Source organism: Pyxicephalus adspersus, chromosome Z, assembly GCF_032062135.1.
Source record: "Pyxicephalus adspersus chromosome Z, UCB_Pads_2.0, whole genome shotgun sequence".
In the NCBI taxonomy this organism is placed as follows: Eukaryota; Metazoa; Chordata; class Amphibia; order Anura; family Pyxicephalidae; genus Pyxicephalus; species Pyxicephalus adspersus.
In genome coordinates, this window is record NC_092871.1 from 67,567,606 (window position 1) to 67,591,497 (window position 23,892).

Sequence of the window (23,892 nt, forward strand, 5' to 3'; positions counted from 1 at the left end):
TAAATCAGTCCAAAGGCAGGAGGTAGAAGTTGTAGAGTATAATTATATGTCCAAATCTGTTCCAATTCCTGTGTCAATTCCCTGGATTAATTCCCATTGCACTTATAATTTGGGCACTTGAGATTTGGGCACGTGACCAGGGTCCTAACATGACCTTGCCTGTTGTTTAAATAGAAGTGCTTTGGGTTCTGATTATGGATGGACTTATAGTGGATTATAGTGGGATTTGGAGTTTTTTTTCCTTTGTATTGTAAAATTCATATATATTATATATAATGTTATATAATTTTTCTTTTACCTACACGTGCTGTTTTAAAGCAGCTCATTGAAGGGTTTATTTTTCATTTTTATAGTGGTCGAAAACGGTCCTGATTACATCATTGACTACCTTGCTTCCGTGTTTCAAGAAAACAAGCCTCATGCTGTCAATTATGCTGAACAAGGTTAGTTTGACATTATAGTTGTCAAGAGTGATTCTGTCAGGACCCTTTGATGAAATAATGAGGAGGAGGAGCCACCATTAAAAAGGACCAGCACCAGCAGGGGACCAGGGCCCCTGGCCTGCAGGCTGTAAATCTCCTTTTTAGATGGAGTTCAGTGAATATTTCGTCAGTGGACAAGTATCTTATTGTCATCTGCCTGCAACCAGTTGTGTTAAATGACCCATAAAGTGACAAACACACTGCAGTATTTTCATGTCACCATGTCCATGACCTCAAGCCAGGCTGTATAATATTCACTAACAAGTGACAGTGACTTGTGTTATTGTCACACTTCAGTGGGTTCAGTGTCGTGTTACTGGTACACACTCATGTACAAGATTGAATACTAACATCCCAAAATGTTTTGTATTCCTGTCCTTCATGAAGAACATCACTTCTCTTTGCTATATAAAGAAAGGAACATTTTCAGGCCAATTGTCTGGAGTATGGAGCAGTCCATTGTTTCTAAAACAATCACTTTTGATTATAGTTTATTGCTTTAAAAAATTTGAAAATTATAAGGATATTGCAAGCAAATTATTTGTGAATAATGTTGCCAACTCAAAGTTTTTTGCACCTAAATTCTTAATTTTTACCCCTGACACACCTATTAAGATGGCTCTCTTCTTTAAATGCAGTGGCAAAAGTGGGACTGCTGTAAAAGTTTTTAGAAGGGTCAGAGCTGAATTTAGAGCTCCACTGGATTTCATGAAAGAAGTATGAAAATATCCCCAGCCAATATCCCCCCTTTATTTTTCTTTTTTTATTGAATAGAAGGGTTAAGATGTAGATCTTCTGCCACAATTGTATTTTGTTTGTGTTCCCACTGAGAAAATTTCCTGTAGAGGTGACCACTGTAAGGCTGCGTACACACGTCCAATATTTGTAGTTGGAAACGAACGTTCCACGAAAGATTGTTCAACAATTGTTAACTAAAAAAGTGCACAACGATGCCGATGAACAAGGAATCCCGCTGGAAATGAACGACCGTCCCAGTGGATCTGACTGGGCGTCAATTGTTCGTAATCTGTTGTGTGTACAGTCGTTCAGTGATCGTGGATTGTTCTTTGATACACTTTCTCCTGTACATGTCACTTCCTGCATCGTTCAAACGATTGTATCTAGTGTGTGTACATTATTGGTGGATTATATTCGAATGATCGTATTATTACAGCATGCACAGAATTGTGCACAATGTGATTGTTCAAAATATTCGGGAATATTCGTTGATCGTTCATTTCTAACAACAATTATTACACGTTTGTGTACCTAGCCTTACTGAGAAACAAAGTTAAGCTACGTACACACTTCCAATTTTTATCGTTGGTAAACGAACGATGAACGATCCTGCACGATATCTGCGAACGATCGTATGGCACCGATCCTGAACCTACAGATAACGACACGATCGTTCAAAGATATTGTACACACGATAGATGCGATCGTTTGAACGATACAGGAAGTGACGTGCACCACAGGAAGTGAGCAAACGTTCGTTCACCGCGCATGCTCAGACCATGGACGATCACTGAATGACCGTACACACGATAGATGGTCAACGATCGTCGTCCAATCCGATCCGCCGGTCCGGTCGTTCATTTCCAACGACTATCCTCGTTCGTCAGCGTCGTTGGTTACTTTTTTACTAACGATTTTTGGCCAATCGGTCGTTCGTTCGTCGTTCATTTCCAACGATAAAAATTGGAAGTGTGTACGCAGCTTAAGTTAATCCACTCCAACAATGTCAGAGATGGCAGTAAAGTCCAGGCAGAGGTTTCAAGACTTCCCTGCTTTGTTTAAAGGAGAAAATATTGTTTTGGCTGAAGTTGTGCTTTCAGAAGTTTTTGTGTGACCACAATCCTCCACTTTTAAAGGACTTTTTACAGTGGTAATACATAGGTGGGTAAGGTTTTGTCTGCCTGCCACAAGCTCATGTAAATTCATAACATATTCACATGCTTTATGCTGAAAGATCATTCATATCCGATTGTTTCCACACATTGCTTGTGTGTCTTTTACCGCTTATTCATATCATTGTTTTTAGAAGCACCCGAAAAAGAGAGCCACTCCTGTACTTGTGTTTTTAATTATTTGTATTTTCTTTTTGCTCCACAGTGAACTCTACACCATCCCATCCTCCGCCTCCACTCAGTCCACCAGCTGAAGCACCTTCTGGTCGCTCACCAAAAACTACCAGCAGACCCCCGGGTGATGCTCTATTACTAGGTAACATATAAAAATCAACTAGCTTTTTTAATTTTCTACTGACTCTGGCAGTGAACTCTACATGAATTTCCAGCTCCAGCCTAACTTACAAATGAAGTTCTCCCTATTGGCTGTACAGTTTTTTGCTCAAATTCAGCAGATGGAAGGAGCAGCAGGTAAATTAGTTCACCCATAACTGAAATGTTTTATGGTTGTCATATGAGCAACAGGCCATGCTGTTGACCCTCCTGAACAGAGGGAGGGGGATATGTTTAGTGTATAATACTACCCTCCTCTGCTCTGTACTTTTTATGTTTGATTCTAAAAGGATTGCAGTTCATTCATCAAATCAATTGTCTTGTCCCGTGCTGAACCTCTTCTGTTTGTCCTGGACTCCAGTCAAAAGCACGGGGTGCAGTAAGGGCTGCTGGGCCACACAATAAAGCAATTATGTCTGGTAAAAGCCAAGAGGGCTATCTGATCAGGATACAATAATCCCAGCAGAGAGTCATTGCCTTTTAACCACAGGCGCTCATTACCTCACTCAGTTTGCCAGATTTGACTCAACATTAAAAGACTCTCAGAACCATTATAGTTATCACAGCAAAGAACAAAAGATTTTGTTACTTGATTTTGTAAAGTGTATTGATGGGACCAACCTGCCCCCTTAAGTAATTAAGATGTATCTTACAGAGAGAAATATGGCAGCTATGTATGCCTTATCAGCAAAGCATACTAAAATTGATTGTTAATACGATTGTCTGGCTGTATTTGACTTTAGCTTTTTTTTTTTTATTTGCATCTTTCTTCCAGTATATTTCGTCAGAAAGGATTAAAGCCAGAAAAGCCTATATATTAATGGTATAAAAGACAGGAGGGGGGGGGGGGTATCCATGGCAGATTTTGAAGACCGTGTCACATGACTGCCTGATGCCGCCAGCCACTGTGAGGGGCAGCAGATGATTAGACAGATTTAAAAAGTGGTCCATATCACCTCTGTCTCCTCCCCCTTTCAAAAACTAACTAACAATTCATCTGACTGAATAATACTGACAGCAGAGGTCTCATTTAATTCACAAAAGAAAGAAAAAAAGGAAACGTCTATACTGTGTTTAATTTGTCTTTCTGACTGTGTCTTGGCAGGTGTGGTGGTAGCCTGTGCCCTCGCTGGTCTCATGGCTTTAATGGTTGCTGGCATATGTTGGTGCAGGTAAAGTATATTGTGCACATTTCTCTATGTTTTATCCATTGAAAGACCCTGCAATTTTAGAAAAATATATGTGTGCCATAAATGCACTCACCTCTAAAGTTCTGTTGTGGGCTGACAACACAGCATTTTTGTGGACAGATTTTCCTTAGCCCCTGACAACAATATTTTGTATTCAAACATCACTGTTTGAAGGCTAATTTAAGTTTTTGTGATAACACAAGTTTGTACAGGGCAGCTTTACATTTCAAAAAATGTTCAACTGTTTTTTTTTTTTTTTGTTTGTTTTTTTTAATTATTGAATAGATATAACAAATTGCTTCTAGTGGGATATTTACCAGGGCAAAGGAAAAAAGACATTTACAGTTCAGGTTGACATACCCTTTGGGAATTTACATTACACCACTGCCATTTCACAGAATTACCCAACAAAAAGAGGAAACTGACAAATTTATAATTTTATCCTATTGCCTGTTGCCTATTAATGTGTCCATGATCACTGCATATTCCTCATAACAACTAGTTTCTAACTTCCATCATCCTTGTGCAGGTTGTAAAACTGACAACTGCAGTCTGGTTACTCAGACAATTTAAATGCCTTTTTTTTCCAGGCCCATAGGCCTGTGAATTAATGGCTTCCACATTTACATATTTCTTTTTTTACTGCCTCATAGAATGCGTCAAGAGATGAAGATGGCAGAGAAGACAGATTATCCAGCATGTAGCCAGTCACCGCCTCCTCCATATGAAAATACATCGGTATGTTATAAATTACAATATCTTCTATAGCAGACAGGAACCTTCTGACATGACTGATCCACCCAATGTTTTCTTGTACTTGTTGCTATATATATTTGGGAATATGTATATGGGATTAGCTATAGATTGACATACCTTATTCCAAGAACAGGCACAGAGTCCTCATATGTTAGGTCAGCGCCAATCCTGCCATAAAAATGGACATGCAGTACTTTTATCCATCTTAGATATGAGGATGGGATTGGGCAACTCGCAGGGATATTTTCCAGTGAGTTAAACATTTTTACCTTTGGATTCCTTGAGATGCTCATAACTGCTTCTTTTTGAAATATCTAAGGTTAATTAATATAAATATATATATATATATATATATATATATATATATANCCTAATTGCCAATGGTTAACTATTTAGGTGTCAACTCTAATACCAAAAGTTTGCAGATCTAAAAGGATAAAGAACCTACAAGCAAATAATCAAGGATCTGCCTGCTGTTTTTTTATTATAATTATATAATATTATATGTGCATATATATATATATATTTTTGCCTTCAATTTATTTTACAGCCTTAACAGAAATTTCTTGTTATGACTAAAGCTGAGACAAGAGGCAATGGCTGGATTGCTTGTGTGTCTAAATAAAGAACAACAGAAATGTTTTCCCTTAGCAGAAAATGTTGCTAATATACCACCAAGTGCTGCTTAGATATTTAAAAATTTGTCACAGGATCTCTGCTGAAAGACAAGATCAGCAAAATTCGCACTCCTGTCCTCCGTTAATTAACAATCACATGACCAAGTGCCAAGACATTCAGTAGTGTGACCAGCATTGAAAGGGGAGCAGCAGTTTTGTGGCTTTAGGTGAACCTTGGAATCTGCCTAACATTTAATATAGAAGTTAACATCTTTTCTGCCCATATTTACTTCTTCTTGAATTTTTTTTTAGCCTGGAGATAAGAAATTGGCTCAGAATGCTCAAATGTACCATTACCAACACCAGAAACAACAGATGATATCCATGGAAAAGTGAGTACCTGGCAAATATATTTTATAATGTGTTTGTTCAGAGACACTTTCCAATATGGAATGTCTATATTAAATCTGATTACTTTTTTTTCCCTCAAGAAATAAAGATGAATTGAAGCATCCAGATTCAGCTGTCACATCAGATGAAGAGAATGAAGATGGTGACTTCACTGTATACGAATGTCCAGGATTAGCCCCTGTGAGTCATTTGTAAATGGTCACATATATCTGCAGTGGGGTCTGTAGAAAAGGAGGGAAAATGCAGAATATTTTTAGTGAGCTTACCTTCTCACATCTTTTTATAGTGTTACCCGGAAATGTATATGTGGTATTTCATTTGACAGGCAGCCAGGCAGCATTTTCAGAAGGTGATGTCAGCAGTGACATCTTACTTGTTTCTTGGAGGTAAAAGCAAAAGTTCTTTATTTGCATCAATGGATGCTTCTAGAGCAGTGGTCCCAAACCTTTTCTATCTCGCCACTAAATTCACTGGCTCTGGACTGTGCATGCGTGGGGGAGCCATGTGTCACTCAAAGGGGAAGAAGCTTCCCCCAGAGTGACGTCATGATGCCAGAACCTGCTCACTCTCCCATCGCTGGTCTGAGCCTGCGATGGGAGAGTGGCCCCCAGAGTGACGTCATGATGCCAGAACCTGCTCACTCTCCCATCGCTGGTCTGAGCCTGCGATGGGAGAGTGGCCCCCAGAGTGACGTCATGATGCCAGAACCTGCTCACTCTCCCATCGCTGGTCTGAGCCTGCGATGGGAGAGTGGCCCCCAGAGTGACGTCATGATGCCAGAACCTGCTCACTCTCCCATCGCTGGTCTGAGCCTGCGATGGGAGAGTGGCCCCCAGAGTGACGTCATGATGCCAGAACCCGCCCACTCTCCCATCGCTGGTCTGAGCCTGCGATGGGAGAGTGGCCCCCAGAGTGACGTCATGATGCCAGAACCTGCTCACTCTCCCATCGCTGGTCTGAGCCTGCGATGGGAGAGTGGCCCACCGCCCTGAGCCTGCTGTCCATACTGGGGAAAGGATTCGCAGCTCTGGCTGATGCGGATGCGCCCCCCCCCTCCCCCCTTTAGCAGCAGGGTCCTTCTCCTGACTTTGCTGGTTGGGGACTCCTCTCCTCTAGCATATAACCAGGATGATGTGACCTGTGCCTGTGTTGTCTGTGGGATAAGCTGTTTTTAAGAAAAAAATACTCACAACACAGAAGCAAGCATTTCATTTTGGCATGTAGATATATATTTTTATGTTTTTTAAAGAAAAAAAATACAGAGGCTGTTACTGTTTACTTCTTTCTGAAAACGCTAGGTTTCCAGGCTAACCTAAAACAAGCCTATAGCTAGTATACATTTGAATTTCAAATTTCCATCCTGAGTCACTGAGCAAAAACTTGTATTTAGATAAGGAACACTGACCTTCCTCTGATTTTCCTGGTCTGTATTTTTTGCAGTATGATCTATGACCCTCCATTTTCACCATATGTCAGCCATATTTCTCTCACAGGTTTAAAGCTTTTGATAAAGAAAGACCTTTGCCAATGTATTTTTAGCATGTTTGTTTGGTCTGTTGGGAAAATGTCCCTCTTTTCTTGTACCCTCTTATACAGTGCCCATTGCAAAATAACCCCCTCACCTCCTATTCCTGTGACAGGTTGGGGTTTTGCATATCTTGATATTGCCTTTTAAAATAATAGGTTAGTTATCTATCTTCAAGCATGTATCTAACCAATACCATGGTTATCTAACTGTAATCATCAATGCTATGCCTAAAACCAATCCTACGCAACATATAACAAAGCCTTTTTTATTGTTGCAGACAGGAGAAATGGAGGTGAAAAATCCACTTTTCGACGACTCAACTCTCCATCACTCTTCTCACCATCCTCATTAGCAACCTTTACCTGGAGACTTGAACACACAACCGAAACCCCGTCCTGATAAGGAAGCTTGCAAGAAGGGACCCAAAAAACAGAATTAAAAGTTTTTGGAAATTTTCTTCATTTTGGTCAATTTTTTTTTCTTTTGGCATAAAGACTTTTTATCAGTTCGACTGATGGTGATGAATTAGGACTGTTATATAAATGATAGAATTGTATTTTGTCCAAATACTGAATCGTATTTCCTTTCACTATCAAGTGTTTCCCTTGCTGAGGAATGAATGATTCTTTAAATGTGCAGAAATGTTGATCCTTTTCTTATAATCATTTAAACCTAACTGCTACTCTATGTCCCATTGTCACCATGCTTCAGATAAACTAAGCCATGAGCTGAAATTAACTTCTAGATAAATGCAAACCCAGAACTGAAGGGAAATCCTCAAAATGAAAATACATCTATCAGTTATTATCTTTGAAGGAAGCTTGTGATTTGCCTTCCTTCATATACCTTTGCACTTTTATATGCCTAAATATTGTGTATGTATACAAATACTCTGTGTCCGTTATATTCCATCGAATGTCGTTTCACCATCTCCCAGACCAGTAAAAAAAAAAAGCTTTATGATTTAAAAGCAGGCCACACTTTTCACAAGGATCTATTTTGTTCTTGTTTTGTTGCTTCAGTTATTTTGAATATACTATTTTACAAAATTAGCTGGAAATAATGCATGGTCGTGGTTGTATAGTGGTAAAACCAAAATTTTTGATTTGCAAAGCTACCTTAGGACCATGAAAATGTTGGTGTTATTCTGCTAGAAAATTCAAGTCTGACACTAGCAGATGTTCTGTCAAGCAGGTTTCTTTAACCATATACATGTCAAATATCCTATCTTGCCTTCAAGGTGCAAACAATGCCAGTGTTGCAAAGGGGACATATCAGAGCTGCTGTATGTCTTTGAAGTGTAATTTTCATGTGACTTTCAACTCAGGGTGTTAAGTATCTAGGGTCAACAAGTACTTACAAGGGTCAACAAGTGCTCATTAGTGTGTGATAACAGAGCTTCACTGACCTGTCCTGGCATCCCATAAAAATCTGTCCAGGTCTAATTTCTCTTAGAGCACATATGCTGGAACCTATCTATACAATAGAGCTTAGTTGTGATGTTAAGTTATTTAAAGTGATAACAAGTGAGTCTACTATGGCCATCCAAAAATGTATAGAATAGGTTGACATCCAGGCTTGTTCTGCTGTCTCCTTGCAGACAGGACAGAATGTGAACACTTGTCCACACTTTGGACTATCCAAAGGAGGAGCCATTTTATGTAAGTGGAACAATGTATCTGGCAACCCAGATGGTATGTAGATGTGCATCCCATACTAACTTCACTATCTTCTTAATCCATTCATCAGTCTGGTCTATAAAATATAGATGCTTTCACTGTGCAATGAGCACACTTGGCAAAAATAATGGCAAATCATGCAATACTTGACACTGATATGGTAAAATTGTTCTTCAAAACATGTTTTGTTTCCCACATAACACAGGCATTTTGTTGATATTGCACTTTGTGTAGATTGTTGCCTCTATTGAAGGGTGACGGTAATTGTCATTTTTCCTCCCTATTTGCACAATCAGAAAAATGTATTAAGCTGTTGTCTGTCTTTCATGAACCCACTGAAAAGCTTTTCTCTCATCCTCTAATTATTATGATATATTGTAATTCGTTTTTTTTTTTAAATCCCTGTTCAAGCAGTCATACACACCTGCTGCCTAAAGCTTTCCAAAATTCCTTCCTCATGCTTGCTCTCAAGCCAAAGAAAATTACTAGGGTGGCAAAAAGTGGGCACTACAGAGATGAGAATACAAGATTCAGAAATGCAAATGGCTGGATTGTAAATTCCATTTTCAGTGCAACTGGCTTTTCCAGGAAAAGCAACTGGCTTTTCCTGGACTGAGCCCATTTGCTTTAAGATACTTGTAGACTGTTTAGTGTGTTGCCATAAATAAAGACTGTTCCTGGAATACAATGTTGTCAAAAAAGGCTTTTTTCCATTTACAGATATGGGCTTTAAAGGCCAAATTATAGCCTACTAATTTTAATACACATTTCAGAATAACAAGTCCCCACCTGACCGTTGGCCGCAATATTAATTACTTCAACATGTTTGTTTGATTTTCTGGAAGTGTCAAAACTTTACCCAAAATCTTTTTATTTTAAAAATATTGCAGAAATTAGAACTAATATATATTTTGTTTCTGTTACACTGTAGTTTTGGTTAAGTTGATTTTTCCAGAGACCAGCAGTCTTTCCAGATGCCGAAAGTTATACCTCTCCAGAATTAATTTCAGTTGTTGAGATCCTATTGCTAATATTGAATGACCCCCTTTGTGAATCTAAAGGAGGAAAATTCTAATTATTGTGTAAATAACAAGAAATATGTAGTAACATATTCTACTTTATACGTTATGGTGACAATGGCTGCTAAAGACATCAGTTGTCCAGGAGGATTTTTCTCTTATGATTGTGGGCACACTTTGAATGTAGAGATTTGTGACTCATCAGTAAATGGTTTGGTATTGATAGTTTTTGCAACATGCAGCCTCCAACAAGAAATTACTTAAATCTACATCAGCTGCAGTTTGCCAGATGTTACTGAAGAGGATACCTCCAACACAACAAATTGTAACCATCAATGGAAGCCACTCAGATTTTACTATATTGTAGTCAGAGCAGTGAAAGATGATTTCTGATTGCCTGCTGAAGTTATTTGAATGTAAATTCTAGGATAAGCATATATTGTCTGAATACAAGAGGTGTGTATGTTTACACCTGACTTGATTTGTGTATTTCTTTCAGATCTTTGTAGTTTTATGGTGTTAAAATGGGAGCTTCCTGTATTAGGACCAGTCTCTGTTGTTTGTGTAAGTAAGGTGATTGGTCTTATATCCACCCCCTGAAGTTTTTTGCAGGCATCCAGTAGAAGTTGGACCTACTGCTCCCTCCTACAGCTCTGCTCCCCACACAGACTATATGCAGCACTCTTAATAGTATCACCACTATTTTTACTAGATAATCCCTGGGTATGGGAATGCTTTTGATACACACAAAAGAGGATTTTGATCATTGGTGGCTATTGAAGAATATATTTATTGAACATTTTTGTGTCACGAGTTCAGTTTTAACTTTACACTCCAGTCCTGTTTTTATAGCTAAATCCCTAAATAGTAATGAAATATTTATGCCATTATTGCAAAACTTTTGTGGCTATTTTCAAAGATGGAATCCTATGCATATGTTATGTGGAAGAATAATTTTATTCCTATGAAGTGTTTATTAATTGGTTTTTCCCCAGCTGACTAGTCTTTTGGTCCAACCTTGTTTATTAGTGGGTCCAGTTGATCAAAGTGTCAATTGAGCCAATCAGAATAATTTTATTTTAGTGCCATAAAAGAATGTATCAGCCCAGTTACTAGTAGTAGCACCACCATTCCTTAGTACATCAGATGTGATATTTACAAGTTTTCAACCATGTTGTTCATTTTAATGCATGGGGGTTCAGCTAAAAGTTACTTATAAGACTTCTATTTAAGTGTAAATCTCCAGATAATTTGCAAATGAGTCTACTATTGCAATTTAAAGATAAAGAAAGGTAGAGAGAAGAAAAGTAGGCTTTTGAGAGGGCACAATAGAGGTAAAAAATACTACTTTATTCTAGTAAGAGACAGTTTTAAAAATTCATATTGAATAGACATTGATCAAATACAAAAAAAAAATGTTTTAAAATATATTGCTGCACCTATACAAGTACAATATATGATCAGTAAATTCAAAAAGTACATGGTTTTATAATCAGATCTCTTTTTGCCTGATGCATTTTGCCACAAAGGGCTTCCTTGGGGATTTGGAGAAGGATAATAGTAAACTGAAATGAGATAATGAATAATTTGCTATGTCATAATTTTATAAAAAAAAACATATTTTACAATCTCTTATCTCCCCCCATGTAAAATCCACCTTTGTTGTAAAACTAGTAAAGGGGACACAGCATTTTTTCAGAGAGGGATTCTCTGCTGTATGGATGGCGTTGTTTATGGGACAATAAAGGATAGTCAATGCTCCTTGATGTAGGGGTTACCAATGCAGCTACTAAGGTTCTCCATTGCACACATTGAAGTAGTCTTGAGAACCATAAACACAATCCATTCAAACAGCAAAAGTTGATCAGAAACATTTTTAATATTGGCATATTTTGTTTTTAAAAGCTCTGACATCTTTTTGATTATGTGCCATTTGAAAATTACAATGTTTTTGTTTTTGATGTCTACAAACTATGGAAAAATGTAACTGAAACAGTGAAGCAAAAATAATTTTTTTCTCCAACTATTTTAAAAAATTATACATCACGACCCCCATATGTTTACACAATGTTTTTCATAAGCGGACTGGTAATTCCTTGGCTGGAGCCCAAGATACAAGGTTCAGTAAGAAATAATAGGTAGGCGTTGGTAGGTTAGATTATTTATCATGTGAATAGCACTTGGCCAATAATATTAAAAAATATCACTTTAGGGTAAGTATTGCTTTTTCAAGGAAAGGTGGCTTTCCCCTTTAGTTTGTGATTTACTCAGGTAGTAGAAAGTAACTGATTCATTTCAATGGCAGTTTGACCAGCAAAAAACAACTTGTTTTTGCAATTTCATTCAACTGCACGAGGTTAGGAAAAATAATAGGTATTTCTGGGTATGTGGGAGTATGTGTCTCACTACTTCTCCTCTCATGTGACAGTATTGAATTTTAAGACTGGTCATTAGGACACCTAATTGTGTCATCTGGGGCAGGGAGAGAGTGATTATAGCTTAAAAGGAGTTTCCTCTCTTGGCTCCTGATGGGCACAGCTCAGGTTCTCTTTGAAACAATTCAAATGCAGAGCAAGCAACCATTTTGTGGGCCGTGTCAGCATAATATAAAAAACTTGACATTTTTGCTGCAGTGCTTATTACTTTTTTGCTTTAAAACTGGACTGATGTCAGATCCCTTCTATTTCTGTACCAAAGCTCAGTGTGTAGAACCTTTATGTGCAGCTATACTTTATTCAAAACTGTGTTAACATTGTGACCCCCCCTCCATGTGTCTACCCCAGTTTATTTCAATAAAACAATTACCCCTTTATCATCTGAGAGTTGTATTTTTTACAAAGATGTGACTTTTTGTTCAGAAGTATAGTTTTTGGGCATTAGTGTGATTAGAAACATTAAAAGTTCCTGAAAAAATGTTGGGATGATTGGGTTTTACTGACAGTCCCGTCTGAAAAATCCAGATATGGATTCAAATACTTTTACTTTTGGCCCATGTATTAAAAAAGCTGCCACATCTCCACTCCTAGTTTGCAGAGTCACAGCAGATGCCTAACTGAACTAGATTGTTGGTGAACACTTTTTTTACTGAGGTTTTTGCTGCTCATTCTAAAGCTGCGTACACATGTGCAATTCTTGTTGTTGGAAAGGATCTTTTATGATCCGTTCCAACGATAAGAACCGCATGATGCATGAACGAGTGCTTTTCATACATCACTGTTCTGCTCTATGAAGAGGAGAGAGGGAGAGCCACAGAGCCGCACATTGCTGCGCGCTCTCCACTTCCCTTGCATTAGGATCGCTCGTCGTTCATCGTCCATGGATCCGCCAGGACGGATCCACGGACGATGAATGACGTGGGCTGTACACACACACCAGATTCGCGCCCGATATCCGCCCTGAGACGATTATCATGCGAGAAAAATTTGACACGTGTACGTAGCTTTAAGCTGCTAAGAAGTGTATAATTGGCAAAAAATATAAGATCCTCTACCAAAAAAGTTTAGTATATTGGCCACAGCAAATTTGAAGGACGAGACACATACCCCTGGGTGGTAAAAAAACCAAGGTAATCATAGGCTCTTGCATAGTGGGGTAGTATGCAAGGCCCACACCTCTCCATTCCTTTGTGTTGTGTCAATGAACACAAGATACCTTAAGGCAGGTCATTCATTTTGGCTGGCAAGATATAGGAGTGGCCAAACAAAATTACATTCAGCATTTTATCTAATGCATTTTATCACGATGTACAGTTTTATGCTCCTGTATTACCACATGCTGTGATGTGCTATTCTGCCATAGTGTATTGGGTTGTCATTCATTATGAATGGCACTACAATGTGCATTACTGCAATGCACTCAATTTTAATAATGCATTTAAGCGAAATGCTATGTAGGCAGCTGAGACATTTTTCGTCAAGGTGCATAATTTGGTCTTGTGCTCTGCATCATCCTAATGGGCCAAATAATCTGCAAAGGCTCAGTCTCCTGCAAGCTAATAAATACCGTACCTGTAAGAACATTTACTCTATCATCAGATGAGTATTGGAATTTGGAACTAAACTTTAGATTTGGTATTTATTCACTTTTTAATAGGAAACTTGTGTTTCTACCAATGATAGATGACCAAAAGGTGTTTTTATTGAGAAGGGTTACTATTTTTTTTTACTATTCAACCAAAACATTGAACTCATATAAAGAAATAGGTTTGGAAAGCAGCGTTTTTTTGGCAGCCAAAGACTAGTTTATTTAAGTCGAATACCATGAGAAATTCTACTGTCATGTTCAAGAACATAACACATTTTGCCGTGTTGGTTTCTTCAGAGAAGAGTGAGATTTACATACATAACTGTTATAGTAGTTATCCATAACATCTATGAATGATCTAACTATATTTTATTAGCCACTATGCCCCTGCTGCTAGTTCATACACATGGAAACTGCTGCATTAACTCTTTCCCAACATAATAAATGTACTTAGCTTTTGGAGAACAAATCCTGAAACCCTCTTCTAGTTTTAAGATCATGCTCTCACCAAGCCTTAAAATATGGTTGGATCATTCATAGATGTTATGGATAACTACTATACTGTTAGGGATGTAAGTCTCGCTCTCCTTTGAAGAAGCCAATCTGATGAAATATCCTTTCTCCTCATGAATGAGTAATGCCTACAATAATTTATGTATATAAAATTGTAAAAAAAAGTGTATATTAACTCTAATATGACAGTAGAACTTTGTATATTACTTAATTGACATTAAACTAATTTTTTGCTGCTGTTTTCTGATTCTATTTCTATATATGAATGCAAATATTTTGGTTCAATAACTGTTTCCCTAGGGGTTGGCACACAAATTTTGCGTCTATTTTACTTTTTTTTTTTTTTACTATTAATATTGATATTAAGTTTACTAACTTAGCAACAAGAAAATTAAAGTGAATCTCCCAACTCCAAAAAGAGAGTTGTCCCTAGAATAGGAAAATTATGGTCAACAAATAGAGGGGCAACTACCCCTATAGGGAACACTGAATGCAATAAAAACGTTGAGGTCATTAAAGGTAAACAATGCAAATCATTTATGTGAAAGGAGCAACTTTATAATGGATTTTTGGGATATGGTGATTATATAAACATATACTATTCCTAAATGTCCACTTTTAGGGGAATAACTAGGCTGGGAACACACAAGCAAATTTTCACTTCCGATCTGAAGGAAATTGAGCACTGGACATAATAATAAAGGTTCCACCTGGTTCCAGATACTTCAAACATGTTGGGAAATCTCAGTCAAAATTCCAAGGTATAAGAATCATATATTGCATGTGATCACTTTCTATCCAAGAAAACCAGTTGTAGGGCAGAATATTATACATTTGCGTGATTTTTTTTTTTTCAAAGGATAGTCAAATGGGCTGAATGCAAAATGGGCAGTGGACCTATGTATGTGTACTAAGCTTTTATTATGCATGGAAAACTGAAGCTGGGCTTTTTTGTTTTTTCAAAAGCAAATACTTAGAAATGCCCAGTTTGCATAGTTCATGAGCCCACAGTGGAAGTTAATTAAGGGTTTATTTCTTGATCTTTGTAACAAATGTTCTCAAAAAACCAGTTACACCTGCACTGTTCTTAAGACAAAATACATCTGCATTTGTTTCCACCTGGAGCCTCCGGCTCCTCCCAGCTCCTCTGTCCCCTGATGTTCTCTTTTCTCCTATACACATGTGGTCTAGCTAAACCTTTTCAGATGCTCTATCTTTTTTTCTCCCCTAAGGCAAACTCAACTGCTGCTTCCTTCATCTCTACACTTTTGTACCAATTTCTTTTTGTTGAGACTTTTAAATACATTCCACGAAACAGTGGAAACGTGTTGTAGACTGCAATCTGATAAATAGACACCTTTGTAATAGGAAAGATACAGGATCAAGGGATCAATGGCAAAAAAAGCCAAAAAAGCCAAAATGGGTCCAGAATTTTACTGACATCATAGAGTCCTTGTTTTGGGTTTCTGATGCTCATGCAAAGTATATCTGTGCTTCCTTAGATGCCCCCTCTTGTCAGCAGTATATAATGTATATAATGACTTTCCTATTATCTCTCTGTTCAACACCTGGATTAGCAAAAGTAAAAAATGTGTGTATATATATATATATATATATATATATATATATATATATGAAATAAAAGAGTACTGGCTTGGCATGTGCTGTGATAAATGCACCATATCACACAAAAATGTAGTTTATCTTGTGATTTTAAAAGCATAGTGCACTGCAACGAATTGCAGTGTGTTATTAAGGTGCATTTTGGGGTGCAATTAGGTATGAATGGCTCTAATGGGAATGAGCCATATTCCACATATAGAAAAAATAAGATTCTGCACTCTTTAGCAGGCCTTGAAATGCATGCAGAACCAACATTATTATTTTTTTTTTTTTCGAAAAGGTGTATATACCTTAACCTTAAGCAGAAAACCAATAGGAGGAAATTTCCAAAGCAAGGTAAATTCTCCTCAAAGGACCTGTTCAAAGAACTGGTTTTGCAGCAGTTGAGAAACTGGTTTACTAACAGTTTAGATAGCAAATAGCAGTGTGTTTGCACATGTGCAAAAAAATGTTTTAAATGTTCAAACAAAGTGTTCAAACAAATTACATATTTTTGTGCTAAGTACCTGGAGAGTTTAATACATTTTTACATTGTAGTGATTACTACCCTGCCAATTTTGACTATTTCTGTGCTTAGTAAAAAATTATTTGCAGCATGTGTCCTGTTGGGGAGATTTACCTTTACCAGTTTTGGAGTGATAACAGGAAGAGAGTGTGAAACCTCCCAAAAGGAGAGGAATTTACTTTCTTGGTAGTTGTTATTGGGGTTACCTCCTGGTCAGTATTTTACCAAGCTATTGAAAAGGTGGCAAACCCTAGAACATTTGTGTGATACCCTCCAAGTTTTGCTTTCCTGACAACTATTAACTTTGTGTGCACTATAGTGCAGGATTACAACCCCCAAGGCCTAGTCTTTACTGGCTTTATGCAAACTTCTGGCTAGGCAGCAAGGAAATGGAATATGCTGCAGCTTTGGTTTAATTTTAGAAGCACATATTGCAGGACAATGAAACGAGGCTTTCACACAGGACAAAGCATCATGCTACCCTAAAAACTGAATATGTGTGGCATCCAAAAAAATTGCCCAATTGCTTTTAGTGAAAAGCATTGGCAATATGTTTCAAACACAGCAAATACACACTAGGCCTAAAGGCCCATAAAAAAACAAAACCATCATGCTCTATAGAGGGCAGTACATTTTGTGTATCACATTGTGGTTTAATGGCAATGCATGGAAATTGCACTAAAAACACAGTATACATGTGGGTTTTCTAACATGAGGGTATGAATGGACACTTAGGATTTCTACTTTTCTATTTGAGTGATAGTGTTCACCAGGGTAAGTGGAAGGATTTATGCTTCTTGTGGGGACAAAGACTGCAACGAAGCTTGGCAAATATTCATGTCCGTGATTGGAAGGGAATGTTCTGCTTTCCTTTCTGTCCCTCTTTTTTAGTGGATAATTATACAACTGTATATAAAAAAATGTATATATTATTTTACTATTAAATTGCCTGAAACTGTTCACCCAGCCTGTAAATTTAATGAAAAAAAAAGACTTGTTTACCCATTATTTTTTACATATTCATTTATATAGTCTGGAAAATTGTCCTCATACTTTCACAGGAAAAGTGTCCCTATTTCCAAGTGTGAAATTTGGGGGGTATGTCTAACTCTCAATATATATTAAAAAAAAGTTTGCCTTTACTTTACATCACTTTATTCCTTCACCCCGCAATTTTAATTTATTCATAGCATCTAAATAAACATACAGAATTTACATAGGAGTTGCAGGACTAATACAGGTCACTGAACCAAAAACACTTCTGCTTTTATTACAATATAGCTAGCTTGCATACATACAATGTATGGGACTTCCTGTCTACAGTATTATGTTAATAAGGACAGGACAGGACAATGGGTCAAGCAACAGAGTCTAAACTAGGGGTGTCGAACTCAATCAGAGAAGGGGCCAAAATCTAAAATTCAGCCTAAATCGCGGGCCGAATGGTTTACTGAACAGTCATAAACTGACAATGTTAACCAGAAATGTGAATTTAAAATGAGTGGAACAATCTTTTCCTTAACACGGCCGGCGAGATCACAAGCCTCCTATGTCACCGCGCGTCATTGTGATGGAACGCAGCGGCGTGCAGTGATGACAGCGCGGTGCGGGCCACATTGCAAGGCCTGGCGGGCCGGATTTGGCCCGCGGGCCTTGTGTTTGACATGTGTGGTCTAAACAGTGTGATGGAAAAAGTGAAACACCTACAGGACATTTATTTGGAAACATAGAAAAGAGAAACTGTACATTTTAATAATTTTATGACAAAACGAGAAAAAGCTGAGGTTCTGTTTATGTAGGTAAGTACGATAAATAATATTAATCTCTCTACACTTGATCTTAGTGCTTGTTCACACGAACAATCAAATGGAAGTGCAGTTATCACTTAACATTGTCTTAAGCTTTGCACATGCTGGGTAATTGTTGTCCAAGACAAACTCGTGATCATTTCTCAAAATTCTAGTGTGTGTACAGCTGTCCCCCAACTTTTTGTTTAGCAATCTGTCAATGGCCGCCATAGACCAACGGGGATCACCACAGAATTTTTTAAAGTGCAATGGGTTACCTCCTGCTTATCTCCCACTCATTCCCGCTGTTTTCCTAGGCTTGTGGTTGTCTTGCATAGGAAAATGAGGGGTATAGAAACGTGGAAACACATCATTGGTACTTCTTCCTTTCAAAACCTTTCAAAATAACTTATACCTTAACATACAAAGAGTAAAATGTCCCAACCATGCAACAATATTCAGGTCAACCCATGCCTTTATATGTATATATACAAATGCACACAGTTTAAAGGTCTGATAATGACAGACAAACCATCAAAACACATGAGATTTGGTTGGGATGACAATACATTTTCTATGATTTTTAAAATGTTCAAGATCATTGTAAGCAATAGTCAAAAATATGCAGATACATGAGAGTGTGCAAGATAAGACAATTCTTAATAAAAGACATTTTTATTATTTTATTATTATGTTAAGACATTTTTATTATTGCAGTACAGCACATAATTTTATATATATATATATATATATATATATTATTATTATAATATTATAAGGTATCTCTGAGGCCAAAACTTTTCTTTAGTTTTGGACAAAATGAGAAATGGAACAATTTGCTCTCACCATTTCAGTACTAGCTGTAAGATTTTAGATCAGTTATTTATCAGAAAATGTTTACAAATATTGCAGTTAGTGTTAATCTCCCCAGGGGGGACACAAAGAACTGTCTTTGGAAAAAGGAAAAGATTTGGCTTCAGGTATACTTTAGATATATACAAATCTAATAAATCATGATAAAGAGTTACACTAGGTGTAAACTTTCCATTTATTCAATTTTCTTCTAAAGTACCTACAGATATTAGAGTGCACCGGATTGGAAACATAGATGAGGGTACATTGGTATATCTATAGTCCCCCCAGCCCCCATGATTTTTCTGCCTACCAGGTTGTTCCTGGCAGATCGCTGTTTTGTTCAGATACAGTGCAATGAACATGAATTTGCACCTAACTTTGAACATTCATGCTTGCAATAGCGATCGATGCACAGCCTTCAGAGGACAACGTTCAAAGACACATTTATAGTTTTGTATTACAAGATGCTATAAACATTAGTGCAGCAATTATTAGTATTGGGGAACAAAAAGCCCACATCTTCAGGTTCACAGTCACAGGTTGGTGCCATTGGTGTGAGCCCTCAATAGAGGAGCTACCTGGAATGTAGAAAATCTAGTTCAACGTAGTTTTCTGTTTTGTTTTGGGTAGAAAAGTATCCTGTGGTGATGAGTCAACATCAGGGGGTGGAGCAAGGCTCAAGAAACAATGACTCAAAGTGTTACAGTTACTGTCCACCCTATAGTTCTTTGACCTGTGGCTCCCTGTAGTGGTGGAATAAGTGTCTATTACCCACTGAACCCCTCACTGTTGTATCCTGCACAAGGCAATTACCTTCCTAAAGCTGATGTAGGAAGAGCTATAAATTACTTCAGGCAACATGCATAAGTGGAATTGACTGCTTGTATATAGAAGACCATTATTTGCTCTTTCTTCCATTAAGGCTGGATTATAGAAGAGCAGCAACACAATGACAAATCAGTTCTGCTCACTTTGCTCCCTTCCCCTGTCAGCAGGCACCCAGTTAGCACAAATACAATGTCCTAATGCCCTCATTGTGTTTCCTTTGCAATCTTCACAATATGAACAAAGATGCAATTATTTATTTTGGCTGAGTTTAAAAGTATATTTAAGAACAAAACATTTTGTTTGAATTTGGATAGAAAGAAGAGGGATTGGAACCACCATGAAATTTATATTGTTTTCATTGTCCCTGCTGGGAAAATTCACTCTCTAAAATGATCCTGATCACCATTTTCACTAGGAATTAAAGTAAGGGTGCATCCAAAATTCGGGGTAGTTAACAAAACAAAAAAAAGTTCCCACCGTTCCAATAAAAACTGTCTAAAAGGTGATTTCCCTTGCACTTTTTTTCACATTGGAAATATATCCCCTAATCTCAGTCTACAGCATGAGAATTTAAGGGAAAAAGAAAAATGTTTATTGGTTTCAGTCCATCCCTACTCCATCCAAAATAAAAAAGTCTGTTTTTGTATTTTTGTGGGTTTTTTTATACATCTTAATGATCTTACAACCAAATTAAATGGCATCTTCAGACCAGCATGGAGTGTAGGCATGAAGCCAGTCCTTATGAGCTCCTATGGCTTGTGAAATCCCCATATAATCATTTAATTAAATGCTTTTAAATATCTCTGTTTTGTATATCATTTTTGCATTGATCACAGATAATCTAGATTCCCACAAATGTACTTATTTCCACAAATGCACAATTTCCACAAATAGACTTGAACATGCTTTTTTTATTTCAATGGTCATCCTCTACCTTACCCAAGTATCTACAGCAATGTTCAAAGCAAACATCTCTATCAAATAAAGTTCACATAGTGTGGTAAAACTAAGAGGCCACAATAAACAAGATATTAGACTAAAGGTGATAAGATTATAGAGACTTCCAAATGACTTTGTAGCACTGCAGAGAGGCTCTAGAAGTGATAACATGATTAAGGTCACTTAACATGTCTTAATAAGTTTAGTTGACCTCCATTAACAAAGAAAGCCTGTCAATAATCTGTTTTACCCCCTCTTGCTCAGTATGAGCCAGGACAAGCCAATAGCAATTGGTCTTATCTTACCCCCCACTATCTATGTGACTTGAGATGAAAAGCTGAACAAATAATGACATGTTGCATTGACTCTTGTTAAGACTAGACCCAGTTATCAGACCCTAATAAGATTGTCTAGTCCTAGGTTTTAAAACTTCTAAAAAACAGAGAGAAAGGGGTACTGTCTGACAATCAGATTACACAACAACTGCACAGACAATCCTAAAAAATTATGGATGCATAAATATTGGTGATTTTAGCCAAGAGCTTACAAGCAGGTAGATACACTATTTGTGCACCTTACACCTGAAAAATATACAGCACATATGGCTGATGCAAAGCCGATTTATTTCACTTGGCAAACCAGTTTGCTCATGAAATAGAAGACTTTTGCAAACCCTACTTGGGCACTTTCTATGTGTAAAGTACATTGAATTCCTCCTGCTCATTTTCGTTTCCCCAATGTTATTCCCCTGCTCACTGAACAAATAAGTCAACATGCTTGTGTTTGTGCTATATGTCCAAGGAGCATGGTAAACTGATAAGGCTAGTGGCACATTACACTGGGGGAACAATTTTGAACAAATTTTTCGTTGACTTTTAGGCTTATTTACACTAAAATAGATATGCTGATTCTAAAAGTGCAGTTAGTTTTTTTCTATCACCCCAGGTTTTTTCTTTACTGCTTATATTAATGTGATTACTGTAAAGGATTTGTATAGGCTATTAATTTACACACAAGACAGTGTGGTCAGAGGTTGTGCACTGCTCTACGTAGTGAAAAAGCAAAATTTATTTTTCTACTTACACACGTATTTCCTTTCTTTCAGATCAAGTCTGGCTCTGCTGTTTCTCGTCGTAAGTGTCTAAACAATCCTGATTTATTTTGTTATATCTGTGGCAGTTTCACTGTTCCCAGTCAAAGGACGAAAATCAGCACATTTGTAGAGCAAGCCTATTTGGCATATTTCAAAGTTAAACTTGGTGATCAAGATAAGTCTTGGGCCCCTTATAAGGTGTGCAAACAGTGTGTCTTGGGACACGGATGTGGTCAAAGGAAACACATGGTTTGGTGAAGGCCAGGAGATCATTTCAGTGACTGTTACTTTTGTAAAGTGAAAACTTCAGGATATAACAAGAAAAATAAATGTAACATAGAGTATCCTAGTCTACCATCGGCTATACGCCCAGTAGCTCATTCAGATGAAATCCCACTGCCGGTTTTCGTTACATTACTCTCTCTTGAAGAACATGAATCTGGTGATGAACTAGGTGAAAACAATGATGACGAGTTTGAAATTGAAGAGGACTCTGTTCGTAAAAGATGTGATCAGCATGAGTTGAGTGATTTGGCATGTGATTTGGGACTATCAAAGAAGGCTTCAGAACTCCTAGCATCAAGACTTTGTGAGAAAAACTTACTTGAAAAATAAACAAAGTTATCGTACTTTCGAACCAGAGAAATTGCATTTCTGCAGTACTTTAGAACCGACAGTGGCTTTGTGTATTGCCATAACATACCTATATTAATGGAGGAATTGGGAATTCCAATCTTTAACTCAACTGAATGTCGACTATTCATCGATAGCTCAAAGTGGAGCTTAAAGTGTGTCCTTCTTCACAAATATATTTGGGTCAGTCCCAATTGGCCATTCAGTTTCTCTTTGTGAAGAATATGCAGACATAAAGAGAGTCATTGAGTTGTTGCAATATCACCAATACAATTGGGTCATCTGTGTTGACCTTAAAATAGTATGCTTCCTTCTTGGTCAGCAACGCAGATACACCAAGTATCCCTGTTATCTGTGCATGTGGAACAGCAGAGCTTGTGAGAGGCATTGGGTGGAAATGAATTGGCCTCCAAGATCTGCCCTAAAATCAGGTGATCCAAACATTCTACATGAGCCACTTGTTGATAGAAAGAATATTATATTCCCCCCTCTGCACATGAAACTGGGTCTGATGAAGCAGTTTGTTAAAGCTTTACCAACTGAAGGAGAATGTTTCCAGTACCTCATTTTGGCATTTCCTAGCCTGTCATTTGAAAAAATAAAGGCCGGTGTGTTTGATGGTCCACAGATTTTGCAGGTCGACAAAGATGAACATTTCATCGGGACAATGTCAGAAGTCGAAAAGAATGCTTGGTTATCATTCAAAGCCATTGTCAAGGACTTTCATGGAAACACATGAGCAAATAATTACACAGAAATGGTCCAGAATCTTTTGGAGAGCTACAAAATGCTTGGTTGCAATATGATCATCAAGGTGCATTTTCTGCATAGCCATCTTTCTAACTTCCCGGAAAACCTTGGTGCACTCAGTGATGAGCAAGGTAAACTTTTCCACCAAGATTGGAAGGTCATGGAAGGATGGTATCAGGGTAGATGGGATGTACATATGATGGCTGACTATTGTTGGAGCATCCGGCGGGATTGTCCTAACACTGAACACTCCAGGAAAAGCTATAAGCATACATTTTTACCTTAACTGCTTACCCGAATCATTTTCAAATGTTTTACTGTAAAAAAAAATGTCATAGAGTAACAATTAATCCTTTTGTATGAACAAAAGAAAATTTAAATAAAACAGTACATTCAAGTTATTTTTTCATTATTTTTT

The 23,892-nt window shown here is 37.5% G+C and overlaps 1 protein-coding gene across 2 annotated transcripts in view; it reads left to right on the forward strand.

Moving 5' to 3' along the window:
* NPDC1 (neural proliferation, differentiation and control 1) overlaps positions 1–12,735 on the forward strand; it is an 88,677-nt gene extending 75,942 nt beyond the window's left edge. Inside the window, exons 3-9 of one of the 2 annotated variants that reach the window (XM_072431668.1) lie at positions 354–443; positions 2,598–2,708; positions 3,831–3,897; positions 4,569–4,653; positions 5,601–5,680; positions 5,780–5,879; positions 7,505–12,735. In XM_072431668.1, coding sequence (XP_072287769.1) covers positions 354–443; positions 2,598–2,708; positions 3,831–3,897; positions 4,569–4,653; positions 5,601–5,680; positions 5,780–5,879; positions 7,505–7,579 — 608 coding nt within the window. In that variant the 3' untranslated portion in view covers positions 7,580–12,735. The remainder of the gene's footprint in view (positions 1–353; positions 444–2,597; positions 2,709–3,830; positions 3,898–4,568; positions 4,654–5,600; positions 5,681–5,779; positions 5,880–7,504) is intronic. The other variant, XM_072431669.1, reaches the window with a different exon arrangement.
* The last annotated feature ends 11,157 nt before the right edge of the window (positions 12,736–23,892 follow it).